Source organism: Coturnix japonica, chromosome 1, assembly GCF_001577835.2.
Source record: "Coturnix japonica isolate 7356 chromosome 1, Coturnix japonica 2.1, whole genome shotgun sequence".
NCBI classification, from domain to species: domain Eukaryota; kingdom Metazoa; phylum Chordata; class Aves; order Galliformes; family Phasianidae; genus Coturnix; species Coturnix japonica.
In genome coordinates this window covers 6,847,881-6,867,382 of record NC_029516.1, presented here as the reverse complement: position 1 = coordinate 6,867,382, position 19,502 = coordinate 6,847,881, and the positions used below count along the sequence as shown (strand labels likewise).

Sequence of the window (19,502 nt, the reverse complement as noted above, 5' to 3'; positions counted from 1 at the left end):
GAAGTCAGTCTAAGATTTCATTTTGAATTTAATGAATTCTGAATCAGCAATGCATATACATTATTAAATTTAACTTGAAAAAAACTGTGAGTTGTATCCCAATATAAGAAACCTTTCCAGTACTACCGCCTCTAAATTTATCAAACATTTCCCACCATGTGACTCTCTGTATAGCATGAGTTGAATGGAAGTGTAGGAAATGGTCTACTTGAGGTTCAGTTTAGGGTGAGCTGAGAGTAGACCGAGGGTGAGAAAGTTCAAGACAGGAATTCTCTAAGAGGAACAAATCTAGATGAAAAGACTGTTGCTTGGCTGCTTAAAATACGTATATATATATATAGCAAGCTTTCCTTTGAGTAGCACTTTCAGTTGTTTATACTTTAAAACAGTGCACTGAGAGTAAGGACAAGAGTCACTGGTCAAGACTTTTACTAAACCTTTGAGAATATCCTAGGGCTGCTCTCTTACCAGCCCTTCAAAATAATCACTGCTTACATATACTCAGGAAAACCCTCGTAAAAGTCCAGCAGCTAAAGCCTTTGAAGAGACTGTCCTCATTCAAAACACTTGAATCCCTCAGCTATTCTAGTGCCGTCCAGAAAATGAACCTGAAATGCTTCATAGTTTCTGCTTGGGACTGAAGAATCAAGGAATGACAAGAGCACAAAGGCAAAGCCAGGATTTCACTGCAATTGTTGTTCTTATCTACCAGTCATAATTAAGGTGAACACCAGTAGAGTCTTATCTCTGTTGTCAATGCAGTCCAGTAAAGTAAAAGCAAAAAACATGCCACTGAAATGCTAAAGGCAGCCAACGTATCTTAGCATGGATAAATAGCTTGAGATAAAAAGACTGCTACCATGAAGAGCTGGAAGACTTGACATTCAAAGGCACCTGGACAGACTCAAAAAGTGAGGCTCTGTGAACCCAATGAGGTTTAACAAGGTCAAGTGCAGGGTATTGCACTTGGATCAGAGCAATCTCAGCTATATGTACAAAATGGGAGAAGAACTCACCGAGAACAGCCCTGTAAAGAAAGATTGGGGGTTTCTAGTATATGAAAAGTTGAATATGAGCCAGCAGAGTGCTTTTTCAGCCAGAAAAGCCAACGTTATCCTGGGTTGCATCAAAAGAGGGGTGACCAGCAGGAAGAGGGAGGTGATTGTTCTTTTCTGCTCTGCCTTCAAGAGGCCCAATCTGAAACACTTTGTCCAGGCCAGGGACCCCTAGCACAATAAAGGTCTTGGAGTACAGCCATAGGGCAGGGCCCCAAAGATGCTCAGAGGGATGGATCACCTCTCCTATGAAGAAAGGCTGAGAGAGATAAGCCTGTTTAGCCTGGAGAAGAGAAGGCTCTGGGGAGACCTCATTGCAGCTTTCCAGTACTTGGATGGAGCTTACAAGCAGAAGGGGGACCAAGATTTTCCTCTGTCTGTTTGTGATAGGACAAGGGAGAATGGCTTTAAACTAAAAGAGGGGAGATTTAGGTTAGATGTTGGAAAGAATTCTTCACCTAGAAAGTGATGAGACACTGGCACAGGTCACCCAAAGAAGCTGTTGATGCCCCATCCCTGGAGGTGTTCAAGACCAGATTGGATCAGATCTGAAGTAGCTTAAGCTGGTGGGGGGCAATTGGCCCAGGGCAGGGGGTTGGAGCTGGATGAACACTATGCTCCCTTCCAGCATAAACTATTCTATGATTCTATGAAGAGCCCAAGAAGATTCTGACTAGGAATAAGGAGTGGGAAAAGACTGAGAGTTGCTGAGAGACAGAAATGAACTGTAATCAATGAAGGAAACCACTGACAGACTGAGGAAACAAAACTGTTAGCATCTGCAAAATTGTAAAAAGCAAGCATTGTACATAAAAGCATCCTAGTTACAGAGTACCAAGTTAACTCACCAAGTTATGCTGGATCGACTTGGGCATGCTGTGAAGATAATAAGAGCATTTATCTGTCATGAATGCAAGCTTACAGACTGATAGATCATTTGATCTATGTGACTGTATCTGGATTTGCCATTAGCTTTCATCTTTAGCCATACTGACAGAATCAAAAAAACATATTTATTACGCTTGGTTGGTTTTAATCGACTTTGCATTTTCCTGTGAGTTGCGTTAGAATGCAGATAAACTACAGCAGCCACTGACAGTCTTCCAGTTTACTGTTTTATTCATATTTTTCTTAAAAAAATAAAAAACATAAAAAATAAAATAAAAAACCTTGAAAAGCGTATCACAAATGCATTCTCCTGTAAAAGCTTTATATAAGATTTGAAGGAGAATGAGCTAGCATTAGCAGTACCAGAGAGAAACGTGGTGTGCAAAAAAAACTTATCCTGTGGGCTTGATGAAAAAAACAGCTCAGAGCCAGCAAATCAATGATTTCACAGTGCAGTTAAAACACTATGCACAGAGAAAATAGATTTGCAGAATGTGAGTTCTTCCTATTTCATATTATATTTCTTCTACTCAAAAAGAGGGCAGTTTTACTATTAAGACTCAGGAGTCTGACAGTATACAAGTAATGTGACGGAGGGGCAGGTCATTAGCTGTATCAGAAAAGGCTAAAAGTGCATAAAGAGGAAATCCATCTTATCCGGACATCTCTGTTGTAGATGTTTGCATGTGAACTAGCTGTCTTGGCTTAATGTGGGTTTCATCAATCTAGTCAATATTGCTGAGGGTGTGATTCAGCCTAAAATACATGTGAGCTTTTGATGAAATGAATCACAATCCAAATTCTTTTACCTACTCTGATCTCGCTGACTAAATAGGAATCTAAAGAGCTCAATCGATGCAGAAAACTCCATTGTCCATCTCCACAGGCCCTCTTGCTATCAGAGGAGAGAAACAAATACAGTTGGGTGAAATTTATTTCATCGTATTTCAGTGTCTAAAATATATTTAGTTAAATTGCATGCTACAATTAACTAACTCCTGGAGTAACACTGTGCAATGGACTTGCTGAGCAATAGATTAGATTTAAATGTTAGAGCTTGGGACACTGCAAGGATAGAACAGTCCCCATGGGGTAATCCGGCCTTTTGCAGGCTGGTTTCCTAAGGAAATATAGCCTATGCAATTACAACAGCTGTCAATACCAGCAAAGTTTGAATACTAGCCAGTTTCAACAAAACTGCATGAAATGCAGACCTCAAGGATATTAATTTTTTACAGTTATCCTTTAGAGGAATGTAAGGAGTCTGAATAAGGGAATGAGAACATGATTAAAATCCCACTGAAAAAGAAGGGCTGAAGGGTCAGTTTAGCCACAACAGCAGACACCTGAGAATACAGAGAAAGTTACAGGAAAACAGACTTTCCATAAACCTCCTTTGCATGGGTGGGGTATATCAGTGTTGTAATTTATCTGACATCAGCTGGAAAATGTCAGACAATGAATCTGTCTCAGAGAAAAATAAAATATAGCATTTTAACAGAAAGAAAATACGTAAGCTGAGGGTTCATGTGAAGTCAGAGAAACCTTGGCTCTGAATTCAGTGAACCTTGATTTCACACCTTGTAACTGTGTTTTAGAGAAGAAAGCCTACAGGTAGGCACACTTAACAGTTTGGTGGTGTATTCAAACCAGTGAGAAATCCTTATATTCAAGCAACTGACTATCTGTGACAGTTGCTACTTCTGCTTGAGATAACTTTGTACTGTAGACAAAGGTGTCTGTTCTCTGAGCCACTACGATGTACTGAAAACTGCAGCCTGTGATGGAGCAAGTGTGGGTTGTTTCTCATGTAATTGTTTGATAGGAATCATCATTTGAGTATTGTCACCCGCTTTCACAGCACTCATTGGTCTTGCATGAAAGTTTTTCATTCCTGTATGTAATAGGAAAAGGCAGAGGATTTTGTTCACACTTATTCTTTCCTAGGGAAAAGTGTCCCAGCGTACTCCATAGCCCAGCAGTTGGGTCTGAGCCCTGAAGGGAGAGTTTGGTTTTTGCCAAACTGAGACAGATAGTTCTAGAAGCACATAATGTTATCTAACTTAAACCGTGGTTCTTTTTTTCCCAGCAAAACCATCACATTGCTAAAGTCTAGGATTTTGTCAGTTTGTGGTTTTCCAGCTTCCATTTTTCAGTCAGTGTTCAACAGAAGAATCTGGGGCAGTTATCACAGCAGAGCATTTTCACTCCTCCTGCAGCATGGACTGTTCTACTGACATTCCTGTGGACAGGAGAATTTTTGGCAGACTTGGAGCTTCTGCCTGATCAAAGCAAGGAAGTGCAAGGAAAGAAAAGAAATCCTCACCTCTGGTTCAGTTTTGTTAATAAACACATGTAGTGACTCTTGGCAAGCTCCTGAATTCTTTATGGGATTATTTTTCATTCATGCCGACCTCAGTGAAATTCAGGATGTAAGTAATAATTTTAAGTTGCAATAAGAACTGTATTAACAAGAGAGCTTGTTATTACAAGGCACGCAGGCCACACAGAAAGACACTCAGCACTTGACCTCCCCAAATAAATCAGTTCTAACCCCTCTTGGAGTGAAAACAGAGTACATCCCTAATATGGATTGTACCTTTCAAGAAATAATAAACCTCTACTCAAAAAGCTATTCAAAACAGTTTTAGCCTCGACTAATACTCACCCTGTGGATTTCTGTAGTGGTGGCAGCACCTGAAGAGTGTATTTCAACCCAGTCTGGAAATAAATGATCCAAGGGATGAACACCTCTACTGCAAGGACAGGCTGAGAGAGTTGGGGCTGTTCATCCAGGGGGAGAGAAGGCTCTGCGGTCAGCTGATAGCAGCCTTTCAGGATCTAAAGGGTGAATGTAAGAAAGAAGGGGACATACTATTTACAGGGTCTGTTGTGACAGGACAAGGGGAAATGTTCCCAAACTAAAAGAGGGGATATTTGGTTGAGGTTGGAAGCAATCTTGTGGAGGTCATTCTGTCCATCATCTGCTCAAGCAGGGACACCCAGAGCAGACTGACCAGGATCACATTCAGATGACTTCTGAATATCTCCAAGGAGATTCCAAAGCCTCTCTGGGAAACCTGTGCCAGTGCTTTGTCACCTGCACAGTGAAGTAGTTCCTGACATTCAGACAGAACCTCCTGTGTCCCTGTTTATCCCTAGTTGAAGCACAGAGTAAAATCCAAAAGTGTCTTGGCAGGACAATCCCCTGCCCTCATCAGTTCTGAGCATGCAACCCACAGCCTTCCTATGTGCTCAGTCACTCTTGTAGCAGAGAAGCCAGTGAACAGCCATCACCCACAACCTACTCATTTCCATCATGGCAGTACCAGAGTCACTTTCAGTTCTTTCCAGCCAGCAATGAATGCTTCACATTTATATGTTTGCCTTCTTGTCATTCTATATGTTACCCTGGACTTAGAGGACCAGCCTCACTAATCTCCTCTTCGCAGTGGGTTTACTCATCCCCAAATGGCATTTTCCCATACTACCAATGGTGTATAGCGTCCACTTTCTGAAGATAGATCCACTTCTACAGTGCTCAGCTGAGAACAGAACCTTACACAGTATTCTTAATTGCTTGACTTTCTTTTCTGTCTGGAGTTCAGAAAAGGATTTCCCAAGGACTTTTTATGAAGGTGGACCACAGGGGCCACAATTTATCCATCTGAATTGTTTATAAGAATAAGGTGATTCATTGAAAGAGTAAAGAATGAATAAGGATACATTCACCTGATTTTTACTAAGGTGGTTAAACGTAAAAACAAAAAACAAAGTTTGTACAGGTTTTGAAAGAAGTTGGTCAAAGACTGGATTACCAGCTATCATGAAACATCACTGGAAATTTATTTTCCAACCTCTTTTCAGCAGTTTGTGGGGACAGGACAAGGGAAAATGGACATAAACTGGAGCATAGGAAGTTCCACACACACATGTGAAGGAACTTCACAGTGAAGGTGATGGAGCACTGGAACAGTCTGCCAAGGGAGGTTGTGGATTCCCCTTTTCTGGAGACATTCAAGGCCCATCTGGATGCCTACCTATGCAGCCTGATGCAAGGGAGGCTGCAGAGGGGTTGGTCTCAGTGATATCTAGAGGTCCCTTCCAACCCCTACAATTCTGTGATTCTGTAATTCTTCAGATTATTCATAGTTGCTCTTTCTCTGCTTTAGCATCCATTTAATTTTAAACTCTGAGATTTGTCACCACAGAGAGGCTCCTCACAAGGAGAAGTGTCACAACCCTGTGGTGTAGTTTGTCCTGTGATGCAGTCAGTCCCTTGATCTGCCACCAGGCAAACTGTTGCAGAACACTAATTCCAAAGAAATTAATTTTCAGGTTGGTCAACCACTGAATTCAATACTGAGGCTGATTGGATGATTGAAATGCAGAGAAGAATAAAGACAAAGACAGGATCAGAAAAAACTATTGCCTCTACTGCACTGAGCTGAATATGCCAGATCACAGGTGCCAAGGGCCCCATGCTGTCCTGGAGCAGTTAGCAACAAGAGCCATGGTGGGAATCAATCTGTGGTTTTACAGGGAACACGTTTGTATCTCATGTATTATGATCTCTTCTAATTGTCTCCCTACATTTTGTGTTAAACAGTTGTTACCATAGTGATGGCCATTTACAATGAGAGGAAGTAGTGGGTATGTTGAGGATATGAGGTTCTGGCTTTTCACATAAAAATATATGTGCATGTACATACACTGCTGCAGAACCACATGAAAAGAATCAAACAAACAGATTACACAAGATCTGAGGGACGGATGGAGGAGATGAAAAGAGGAGCAGTCTGGAGGTGTTTGCTCCAGGATTCACCTTTGCCTACAAAGAGTTGTGTCACAAAAAGAAATTAACTGTGTGGTATTTATATTTAGATCTATGCTTGTACAAGTCACTCCCTCTGTCAGCATGAGGCACATTTGTTGCTGTCTTTGAAAGATACAACTTTCCAGAAACATGAAATATTGGCCTTCATAGAATTATTTCTGTATATGTATATATACATATATATAAAACACTCTTACTGCTAGCTCTTTTGCAGGAAATGCTTTTCACAATCCACTCCTTGTTTATATTAGAATATTTGCCAAGGCAGAGGCTGCCAAAAAGTCAATAAATAATACAGATATTTTGTTATTGCATTTTAGGTTATCTTCTAAGATTTTTCTGTGCTCCTCCATCTAGCTTTTCTGGTGGTTACAAATAGAACTCTAAGCTTTTATTTCTCTCTTTATCCCACCTCTCTGCGAGGTGAGAAAACTCATGAAATTCATTTAGTTTAAATATCTATAGAAAACAGCTAAGGCAAAGTGCAGTACACGTATCTAAGAATGCTTCTCTGGGGATTTTGGCTCAGTTCTATCTCCTAACTAAAGCTGGCTAATAAGTGGACCTAGGTTTCACTCTCACTTGATTAGCAAATGCAGGTAATATCTGGAGTTGTGTGGTTAGGGGCTCTCATCCTGAGAGTGAGCAGCATTAAATGGTGTAGGAGAGCAGACAGTTTGCATCACTGGCTGGGACCCAAATTCTGTCAGAGTCCGGGATTAGATGTGAATGGTTTTATATTCCTTATATTCATACCAGGGCACCCAACTTTGAAAATACAGCCATAAACCTACAGTGGCACCCATGAGCCAAGACGAGGTCATGGATCAGAATTAAATACTGTCTTCATGAAAGAGAACACGGTTTGAGATCTGAAAATAATTTGGGCGCAAAAGAGAGAATGAAAAGTGAATATTTTCTAAGTATACATCAGTACTGTTTCTTGTTTCTCAGTAAATAAAAACTGACAGACCCTGTTCCCCGTTAGTGACATTACCTGCATCTAAGGCCAAGCTGAGTGAATGGCAGGTTCAAGGGACTGAGGATATTGTTTCCATCAAGCTCCCAGAGGTACTTTCTGGCAGAGATGAGGCAGTCTCACACCTTTCTTTGCTGACTGGGGAATAAAAACATGAAGAGGAACTCTGAAGTCAGCAGAACACATGGGTTGTAGCAGTTTACTGATCTACAGCAGCTGCAGATCAGGTTCTCTAAATTTTTAGAACAATCCAGTTCCTGTCGACAACTGAAGGCAGCTTTTGTTTCCAGTAAACTTCTGTGACATTTACGATTAAAACTATAAACGCAGCAAGAACAATTCACAATCAATTACATTTTATTAATGGTTTTTTAATACACGCCACAGCCCAGTAATCATGAAGCTGTTCAACAATGTTGTTCTAAAATCAGCTAATAGCAGGATGTAATTTGCAGCAGTCTCTGCTCACTTACAAAACACTTGCTCCGTTAATTGTGATTTCACACTTCAATGAATGCTGTAGCCTGAAGGCAACATTCCTGAGATGGAAGAGTTACCAGTCTGGGCTCTGGTGTCTCCATATGAGGGGGAAGGGATCGTTTAGAGAGACACTACTGTTGTTAGAATTTTAATCCTTTTATGTTGTAAAAAAAAAAAAAAAAAAGTCATCAATGAAATGCTACAATCCACAGTTAAACACTTCAGTTCTATCATTTCTTTACAAACCTAAATAGAATATTTTCCTATTTTGATCTTCTGCTGGTAGTCTCTGTTATTATCAAGAATATAATGAGACATAAAAAATACAACATATAACAAAACATACATGACCAGTCAGATCCTACTCATGTAACTGAGCCCCCATCTTGCTCTCATTCTATAGATGCCACACAAGTTAATCCTCCTAAAGCAAGTACCTGAGTTTTCATTAGAAGGATTTTCATGGCCATTGACATACCATGCATTTCTTACTAGATCCCTGGGTCAGAATAATCAGGAGATTCTCTTGAGGGAGGTCAAAGGTTGCCATCTGCTAAGTATGCAAGTTTGGCAGATTGAATCTCATCAATAAATGGTTGGTTGTTATGAGACAGAGTGCAGCACTGAACAGCCAGGGGTAAGGCAACAGCTCTCTCTCCAAAAAGCTTCTGGTGTAAACATCAGAAGGAGAAATGATGCCTCATTTGAAAATGAGAGAAACCATCTCATCTTGGAAAATTCCCAGCTGAGTGCTTAGCTCTCCTGTGGTAAGCAAGGAGATACATCTCAGATCAGGAAGAAGTGAGGCCACCAATCTTGGAAGGCTTTTAGTTGGCTTTTAAACAAGCCATGGCTGGATGAGAAGGATACAAGGAGGAGGTTTTGCCTATTTCTGGCCTTCCCCTTTGCTGTTCCTGGAAAGTTTCTTCTATAATAGCTGGTGATATGGAGGGGTACTGGACTATACTTGAATGCAGTTACCTGGGGCTTTCAGCCAAGATTGATTGCCGCTGGAACAGCTTAGGTGACAGCAAAAGTCATCCTTTATATAGATGAAGAAGAGAAAGGATATGAACAACTTCTCTACAAGGCCTGAATGACTAACACTGGCTGTGTTAGCAGCCAAACTGAATCTCAACACCAGCTATAATGAGAAAGGACTCTCTGCCCTCCACATATGCTGAGGTTCAGCCACGTTTTTGCCCTATTTGGAAATGTCTTAGCACAGGAGCAATAAGAGTGAATTTGGTAGCCAGTGCCAATACCTTTTGGCAGGAGCCAAGAATGCCAAGGCAGAGAACCTCAGCTAGAGCATGGGGTCGTGGAGAGATCCAAGTTTTGGAAAAACCCTGCAGATGTTACAGAGAGCTGAAGAGGGTTCTGAGCACTACACAGAGCTATGTGAAGGTGGAAAATCTAATGCTTAAGAATCAAGAAAGAAGGAAAGGCTAAGCAGTTGTCTGAAGCCTAAATGCACAGATATCCCTTAGGGACTGCACTTAGGCAGAAACCAGCTTCACTGAATTAAGATTCATTTGCATTAAGCGCAGGTGTTAAAGATCCACTTGGCTAAAAGCTACATGTAAGGACATGATACTGAATATTTCATTATTAGCTTTGTCTGAGACAAACTCTACATTTATGCTTTGAGATCTCTTATCCAGCCTTTGGCATTGTTGACCTTTATATGGCAATAGTGTCCCTGGACCACCTGACAGGAGCAATGCTGTGACATCCACAGGTCACATAAACCAGCTGCTCCTTTGTCCACAAAGCCCTTGTATTATTCCCTCTTTACCTATTCAGTGTCTGTCCAGGACCACACAGGATGCAGTGATACTAAAGATGAATAGCATACAATCAATAAGCAGATAGCACTCATCTGTTCATTGCAGTCTTTGCTGATGTGCTTTCAGCTGTCACCAATGCCTGGAAGAAATAAGCAGAAGGATAAAAAGCAGTAGGATTCAGCTCAATCCAAAAAAGAGACAGACGGGAGGATGGTAGGACTTGCAAAGGTCTAACCCTGCATTACACCAAGATCATTACACCGCAAATTGTCCAGATGGTGCAAAGCCTCAGGCTCATGGCCAGCCTTCCCAATATTCATGAATATACTGATTGTCAAAGTACCGAACAAACTCAGATAAGTTAAGAGACTGCACTGTCTGATCTGGATCTTCAGCTCTGGTGGTCTGCTCATTACAGCTCCAACTTCTAAGACCAAATTTGTTATTGAAGACTCAGCCAATGCTGAATACATTCATTTGATTTAACAAGAAGCAAAGAATCATATTTTCACATTACAATAATGTATTGTAATTATCGATGTCTCCTTGTTCTTTGCTGGGCTAAATTAATAGGTCCTGCTGCAATCTACAGAATCCTTTAATATCTAGAAACTTCAAGAATATCATATCAGAGACATTTGTTTTCCTGTGCACTGAATATTTTAAGTTCTATTTTTGAAACAGGATGAATATGCCACTTATCTCTAAGGCAAAGTCTGGGCATCTGTTTTATGTTGACATTGTAGAAAACATAAAGCATCTCTCGTTGATGTTAACAGAGTATAAACAGTAATACACTGTTCTGATTTCTTTTTTTTTCCTTCTCCTCCAACATAATGGCATTTAAGTTTGTATTTTAAGAGGAATGGTTTTCCTCTATACCAACATTTTACGTGTTGCATTGTATGTCACCCTTAATATTGAAATCAACCCCAGGACGTTCATGGCTTTTCCAATAGAATGGCAACACTTCTACAACATATCATGCATAGGATAAAATTGTGTTGCTTATGCTCCCATGCAAAGGATGTGTAGCATGGGAGTATTAATTCATGTTTTTCTGGTATGGATCCCCAATTTGAAATAAAAGGCAAAAAGTCACCAAGCTATGTAGCCATTTTTAATTTTTTTTTTCCCAGGGAGATAAAATAAAGAAGAAGGAAAAAAAAAAAAAAGAGAGACAGAAAGAACAGCAAGAAACTGAAATTTAAAGCACTTTGATTTATTTTCAGAAATGTATGCATCAGCACCTGATTAACATTTCATGAAGGAAATATCTCTACTTTCATAGAGGAAATTTACTTGTTTTCTCTACCTCACCTTGCCCTCCACAACTTTTTTCCTCTTCTTTTGACTTCCTGATTCAAACCTACAAAATTTCAGCCAGTCAGAATAAAAATGTGAGCAATTTGTGTACCTGGTAAATACCTGTCAATGTAAGGCTTGGATTCCCTTAGAAATATTTCTTTTCCAGATGTAATGGCACATCTAATTATAATTGGTAAGGAGTCTCAAGATTGTCCATCACTCTTTTCTGATGATGTGAGACATCTTTCAGTGCAGTTCTCATCAGGCATTAAGGTCAAGTTCTGGTAGAGCACATATAAATGTGCCAAACGTTTTGGATGAGCAGTGCTGCTGTGTAAGTTATCCATGATCTCTGAGAGAAAGACATCTTGGCATTTATCTTGTGTCAGTCTTTAAAATGAGCAAGAATTCTGAGTCAAAATTGGAATTGTCTTAGAAATACACTTCTCTAGACAAAATTTATAAGGCACAGCAAGGGCTCAGGGAAAGATATATCTCTGTTGGTGTGCCCTTGGAGACAGATATATTGAAGGAATCACTAGCTTCAATGTTATAATGTGGAACAAGAGCACAAGCATGGGAACCTCCCCTGTGACTTTCCACTGAGAGCAGTCTGCCTCCAAAGAAAGTTTATTAAGGATGGTAGGTGATAGTGAGTTGACATATGGCTCCAGCACCACAATATCACATTATAGTCCTGAATAATGCAGTAAAAATCTATGACTGCCAAGAGGGAGCCACCCACAATAAAGCTAAACATAATCTTCTCCAGCACCCACGTCAACTCCTGTTGCATCTTTTCACAGGAAGATGGATAAACAGATAAGCCTTGCAAAATGCTGCAGGGAGGAGGGGATGAAGGGGGGAATGTAAGGAAAATTAGGATAGCAATGGGTAGAGAATAAGGAAACGAAAAAAAATTCCTTTGTAGTTTTAGCTTGTTCATGAACACTGTCCCATTTGCTAGTTAGATACTGGCTTTGGAACCTACTAGGAGATCTCAGGTTGCCTCAGCAGTCAATGAAGATTCTCATTCCATCCTTAACCTCGTAAGTGGAAAATTGGAAAGTCTACCGCTGTTAGACAGACTGCTAATGCCAGACATTGGTGTTGATATGGTGGAAGGTGTCAGCAAATTTCTCATTGATCTGTGAACAATCATACTCTACTTACAAGTCATCAGGCTAAATGGAACATGCAATTGCACTTCTTTTCAGAGTTTGATACTCAGAAAAAGAGATTGCAGTGACACCTCAAGCCTAACAAGAATTCACTTCTGAACCAATAGCACAGGTGGTTCTATTCTGTGAGCTGAAAGCAAAAAGGCTGATGAAGACCAGAGCTGTTATGTGCATGTACCCCTGGAAGAAAGCCATGAAAGAGATTTTGTTTTGCAGATGATATCAGTAGAAAACTGAATATGGAAAACCCAGATATCTTTCTTTTTTTCCTGATTCTTGATGTTTTGGGGAAAAGAATGTGCACATCCATAATAAATAAGCGAATGTGTACAAGTGAATTTGTGCAGTCAACCTTTTACAAGCACAGAAATATTGTGTAAAGTAATAATAATAATAATAATTTTAAAAGTGCTTTTTTCTGAAGGTAGTTCTGACAGGGTCCTCCAAGAGCAGATGTCACTCTCCCCTGTGGACCTTTGATGGTGAAAAATGAAGGCAGCCTGCCCAGGAAAGGTAGTTCACAAGCAGAGTGCTGCTGGCTAAATTCACACAGGGAAGTGCTGGCAGAAGCTATCTGATCCAGACATGGAAACTGTTCTCTTTGTGCCTGTTCCTGTTTATTTTTATTTTGATATTTGGATCACTTCTATGCCTAGTCTTTATATCTATTTCCACCCAGGATCCAAACTCTATATGGCTGTATATGGTTTTAATATTTTTTATATTAACAGAACCCCTAAAAAAATACAATCCTGTCTATGGCCAGATTTAAAATATTAAACATAAATGAAAAATGAGGAAATTGTAGTTTGATCAACAAATGCTTCTTTCTGAAATGTTCATTTAACTTCCTAGATATGTGGTTGGATATTAGGAAAAATTTCCTCTCAGGAAGAGTGGTAGAGTCACCGTCCCCAGAGGTGTTCAAAGAAAGGGCAGATGTGGCACAGAGGAACATGGTTAGTGGGCATGGAGGGACTGGGTTGATGATTGGACTGAGTAATCATAGTGGTCTTTTCCAGACTTTAGGAGAGGATTATTGCAAAGACAAAATGCAATGGTCAGCGTGGTGAAATCTCTTCTGTTAGAAAATGGCAAATGTTGACCCAGGGTGTTGCCTTCACAATGGTTCAGGGGAGAAATATGTTCTGTATTAGCCTGGAAGAAGTAAAAAATGTCCCTATAGATATTTGTGAATTATGCAAGTTGCATAGAAAGCATGTAGGAGGAGCACACCAGCAAGAACAGGAGAGAAACTGTCTTTGCGAGCTGCTTTAAAATATCCTCCCTTCTTCACATCAAGCTGTCTGTTTGGTGTCACCATAGTGATGCTACTCACTGGTCACCCTGAACTACTTTACAAACTGCTTTCATCCTGGAAGCATCACTCCATTAGAGCCCCAGTGGGAAGCTCTCCAGTCTAACCAGCTTTCACACTACAGCTTCCACTCACCAACCTGCTCTTTGGCAACACAGCTAAATGGGCAGCAGGGCACAGGTTTCTGAGACAGAATTATATCTGATGACCAGATTAGAGTTTTTGTAACTGTCTCCTATTTATAAATGAAGAATCTGAACACATAAGATGGGATGATTGTGTTTTCCTAGAAAGCAAAATGCTGCATATAGGGTCTTCCTACGGTTTCACACTGTCATAGAATGGCTTGAGTTGGACGGGACCTCAATGATCGTCTGTTTCCCACACCACTGCTGTGGGCAGTGTTGCCAACCACTAAATCAGGCCCTGGATCAGATTGCCCAAACCCCCACCCAACCTGGCCTTGAATGTCTCCAGAGAAAAATTCAGTTTCAAGATGGAAATTTTTGTTTTGCTATCAGAGATTCTTTCAAATTAAAGAAACAAAGATGAAAGTCCCTGGCGTGTCATAAGAGTAAATATAGGAGTAGTTTCCATGACACAGTGATGACAGAAGTTACAGAAGCAGCAAGAATGGATACTGCATGAAATCAAACTAACAAACAGACTCCAAAGGTCTGTTTTTACCCATGCAGTGTAACAATGACAGTGGAAGACAGTCCAATTGAATTCTTAATCATACAAAAAAATGTATGTGAAAAATGCTGCCCTTTTGTCTGATAATTATTTTCAATTGGATGTTTTCAATATTTTATGTCCTGCATACATTTGAGTATTATTTGGCAAATTGTAGTATCAGGTCTGGAATAGAAATGATTGCTGAACAATTACTTTGTTACTCCTCCTAACATTACGCATAAAAGTCTTTTCAGGAACTGGTTGATAGGCCATAAGCGATCAACAAACTCGCCTGCATATAGATCACTGAGGAATGATGAAGCTTGTTTTCCATTAATATATCACTTATCTCTGAATGGAAAGTTCTTCTGAGACAGCCTGCAGCTCAGTTTACACATATATTTCTAGGTTTGGAGTGAAAGATCTTTAACTGTTCTTATGTCACATTACTGATTTATGAGAGAACAAAGTTGATGTAAATATGAATAAAATGCTATCATTTTACACAGTTTGGTGGAGCAACATTGATATTGTATCATGATAAACAACTGCCTTGAAATAAGCTTGCTCATCCATCATTCCCTGTTAAACCTTAGTTGCTGCTTATTTCAATTCCTTTGTGGTAAGTATTTCCAAATTATTAATAACCCTGGAAGTCTTATAATAATATATATTCTGTTAAGAAAAAGGTAACTACAGAAATAAATTATTAAACTGATCCATTTGAATATGATCACACTTGATTTATATGAGAAGCTGGAGATCAAAGCAGAAGCTTTGACATATTTGAAGAGATACTGACAGGGAGCCCACAGATAAATCATGTATTTGTACTGCATAGATAGACTTTGTGTATGGGTCACAGAATTATCTTAATTATCACTCAAAAGTCTGATTTTTCTCTTTTTAAGGTCACTGGCAGAATATTTTGACCCTAGAGAGAGTAAAATCATATCCCAAGTAAATACATCATTGCTCTGCTCTCTCTGTGATCTGAGCACTGAACTGTGCTTAATAATAAAGAGAGCAAGTCCAGCTGTAGGCATTTCCATGCCCTAAGCAGGCATCAAGAACAAGATTCTTCCTTGTCATGTCTCTTCTTTTTCTCTTTCATCTCCTTTCCCCCCCCCCCTTTTTTTGACTTAATTTGCTTGGAAGAGAACCTTTTGTGCCTCAAGGAGGGATGATTTTGTGATTAAGGCATAAGGAGATTCAGGTTCTATTCCAGGACCTTCCACATAATAAATACGCTTGGTAGATCACTTAGTAAAGTGCCATGCAGAACTGCAATGCTAATAACTAAAATGGACCACAAGCCATTCTCTGTTGATGAGACAAACCAGTACAAAATGACCAAGCCTCTGTGTACACAGCTAAATAATTTACTGAGAAAAGTTTCTGGTCATTGCTTGCCCAGGCATTCTTTAGAAGAGTGTTAGTTGATCTGAGTCTAATCTGTTCCAAGGATATGTTAGCTGGTATGATATGGCCTTGTTTACTTTTTTAGTACAGACACAGCCCTTGATTTCCACCTGCTTAAGTAGGCATTTCTGTGTTTCAAATAACTTGTGAAACATAAAAATAGATGTGAAACCACAACAGAGCAGTCCAATAAAAGAAGTCAGGGCAGGTGGACTTTAGCAAGAAACTTTGGACATGAAGGTCTAAGAAGAGGACCAAGTGGTGGATTCAGCAATAGCTACCAGCAAGGAGAAAACACAGTGGTAGAGCCACAGATGAAGGCATTTTAAGTAGGGTGCAGTCAACAGAAAGAACAAAACTTACTAAGGGAAGGCTGGAAGCAGCTGGAGATGCAGTGAATGCTAACATCTAAGACTCTGAGTCCAGAATAAAGAGATCATGGAATAAGACAGGATGCTATGAGAAATAAAAACAAAACAAAACAAAGCAAAACAAAACACATCTCTCTCTTTGTAAAATGTAAAATGTTGCTGAACAGTAGTCAACATAAGGTATATCACCCTGCATGTCTGTGGCCTTTGCATAACTGTCATAGCAAATGCTTAGTCTGTAATCAGCTATGGAGCAAATAGAATAAGATACTTTATGATAGCACAAGACAAATATATTCCTTATTACCCATACTATCTGTGTTAAGTGAACACCGCTCAAATGTTTTGTTGATAAAGCTTTGTAACAACTCACTTCTCCTTTTGCCTTTTCTAATTATTTTCATCTCTTCTTTAGAAATCCAGTGGAAAGTCTTACTGGCTCGCTCTTCACTGACTTGTGGGTCAATGCTTCAGTTTTGGTAATGGCTCAGAAGAAATGAAGAGCACTTTTGCTCCCACCCATGTTTCTTAGAGCTGCGAAAACAGGACCAATGAAGATGTTCACCAGACTCCAAGTCCTTGCACTAGCTTTGTTTTCCAAAGGAGTTTTCCTTTCCCTAAGTGATCACAGCTTTGTAAGGAAAGAAATTAAGATAGAAGGAGACCTGGTCTTAGGTGGCTTATTCCCAGTCAATGAAAAAGGCACTGGGATAGAAGAATGTGGGAGAATCAATGAGGATCGAGGCATCCAGCGCTTGGAGGCCATGTTGTTTGCCATCGATGAAATCAACAGAGACAATTATTTGCTGCCAGGAATTAAACTTGGAGTTCACATCTTGGACACGTGTTCCAGGGATACATATGCCTTAGAACAGTCTTTGGAGTTTGTCAGGGCATCTTTGACTAAAGTGGATGAAACAGAATATATGTGCCCAGATGGCTCATATGCCATTCAAGAGAATTTACCATTACTCATCGCAGGAGTTATAGGTGGTTCCTATAGCAGCGTCTCCATACAGGTAAGTCACTGTAGCTCCATCAGGTGAGAATCATTGGTCTGCAATTCCTGTGAATCAAATTCTGCTTATATGGGATGGACAAAATTCAAGACTTAGATTAATCAGTTTATCCTAGGGGTGGATCAAGTGTGTAGTCTTTTTTGCATTAGTTTTATTCATTCTTTAAAACACTTGCTTTAGTTCTAATCTTTGCCAGCTGCTCACTTCCTCTAGTCATTTTGTATCCTGAGGGTAGCAGAAGTTTCTGAAAGCCTTAGTGTTTATTTTGAACTGTGGATTTCATGAGATTTTTATAAAACTTTGTTCAGATCTCTACTTTCACATTAATAATAAATTATGCCACCTATATTTCTGAGTATATATATACTCATATATATATATGCTCATCATGCCAAGTTTATGTGCTTTTTGTTATGTAAACAATAGAGATATAAAATAAAAGAAGAAATCCTTGTCTTACTTCCAGGCTGAAATAAAGTGAACATGACATATTGCCAGGAACTAGAATTACACCTGACCCAAAGGATTACAAGAATTTAGCATCTAATTAAGCACGCTGAAGCCGGTAAAAATTATTCTGCTGACTTCAATGAACGAATTCTCAAATATCGCTTACAGACAGCAGTTTCTGAATGGCTTCCAAATTTATTCTCTTTGCTTTTGTTTTCATATACTGTTCATATTAAGATAGATTTTACCAGGAAATGTTACCTGACAGAATGCAGTGCAAGCACTTCAGAAGACCAGAACAGAAGACAGATGTCCTCAGTACCTCTTGCTCCTTTCTTCTGGCACACTGCACCTTCAGCTTTTGGTTTTATAATATTTGTCTCAAATAGATTCTTAGTAGGGTATTGGAGGGTATTTAATGTCTTAGAATGGTATAAGGTTGCAAGTGGAATAAATGATCCACTTGTCCTTCAAACTGTGCTTCCCTTTCATGTTTTCCCTCAGTCTCCAGAAACTAACCACAGTGAGTGTTGATTCCTTTTACTCCTGTTCTTTCAGTTGTTTAGAAACCTGTGATAAAGCTTAAACTCTCTGGCATTTTGTTTCACTGAATAAACACAAAGAATTCATATGCCCCCTTTTATTCTTCATCTCTGCTCTCCAGCCCAGGAATTCCTATGGCAGTGAAGCCATGGATATTCTAAAGTTCCTTACCCCTGCCGGTGATTGCTAGTCACAAGCAAAAGCATCCTCTAGTTTCACTGACTATGTCAAATCAACATACAGCTGATTATTTTTGATTAAATTAAATAAGCCAGACCATATCACTCATTACCATCTTGAATGACGGCTTAAGCTCAGATTCATATAGACTAAGCCCTGCAGCTGTTGTTTTTCTCAGTGTCACCTATAGTTTCAAAAGGCAAAAACCTTATGACAGAAGGGCACAACTGAAGTAGACCACTGGACTACTATGAGCAATGTGATTTCACAGTCTGTGTACAAGACCTAATTACCATATCAGTGTCAAAGAAGAAAAAACATTCTTCTGTGCTACAGACCATCTCAGCAGTGACAGAAAGCTCATGGATTTACTTCTTTCATAACCAGGACAATGTTTCTTTCAGTTTTCATTTTAATTAGATTACATTAAGTAATTGGCTGCTTCTGTTTTCAAGGCATTCATTCCCATCAGTCTGAGAGTATATCCTGTTTCCATAGGTATGCATAATTTCAAAAGGAGTGTTTCAACAAATATCACCTTTTTTCCCTTTTTTTGATCCAGTACATAGCTTGTCTATGTATCCATAGGCAATAGGGAATAAGTAGGAAGGTGGTTACCCACACCACAGGGGAATCATTTTTGCAGAGAAAAAGATCAGCCACTTTTCAGTAGGAGTTTTTTTATCCCACTGTGGGTCAGCTTGGGTGGCAGGAATTTATGTCAGCAGTTACATAGGTACAATCACTTCAAGTACCAAGAGCCAGGATTGGAAGAAAGATATCTGAAGAAGAGGAATGGTAGCTGCAAAATCTCGAGTAACAAAGAGTTCGTCATTATTCATTGTCTCTCACAATCAGACAATGTCAATTGTATGTTGAAACAGCAAATTGCAGGCTGTTGTGGATGCTAAAAACTGAACTAAGAGAAGAAGTTAGTAGGAAAAAATCAAGAAATTCTGTATAATTATAATTCTTGGCTTATCAGTTCCCAGGAATGCAAGTA

General features: G+C 39.6%; 1 protein-coding gene across 3 annotated transcripts in view; it reads left to right on the top strand.

Annotated features, from left to right (window-relative positions):
- Positions 1–19,502, top strand: part of GRM3 (glutamate metabotropic receptor 3) — a 104,845-nt gene that overhangs the window by 42,374 nt on the left and 42,969 nt on the right. For all 3 annotated transcript variants that reach the window (XM_015875612.2, XM_015875707.2, XM_015875795.2), the window contains one exon: positions 16,723–17,326. In XM_015875612.2, the coding sequence (XP_015731098.1) occupies positions 16,829–17,326 (498 nt within the window). In that variant the 5' untranslated portion in view covers positions 16,723–16,828. The remainder of the gene's footprint in view (positions 1–16,722; positions 17,327–19,502) is intronic.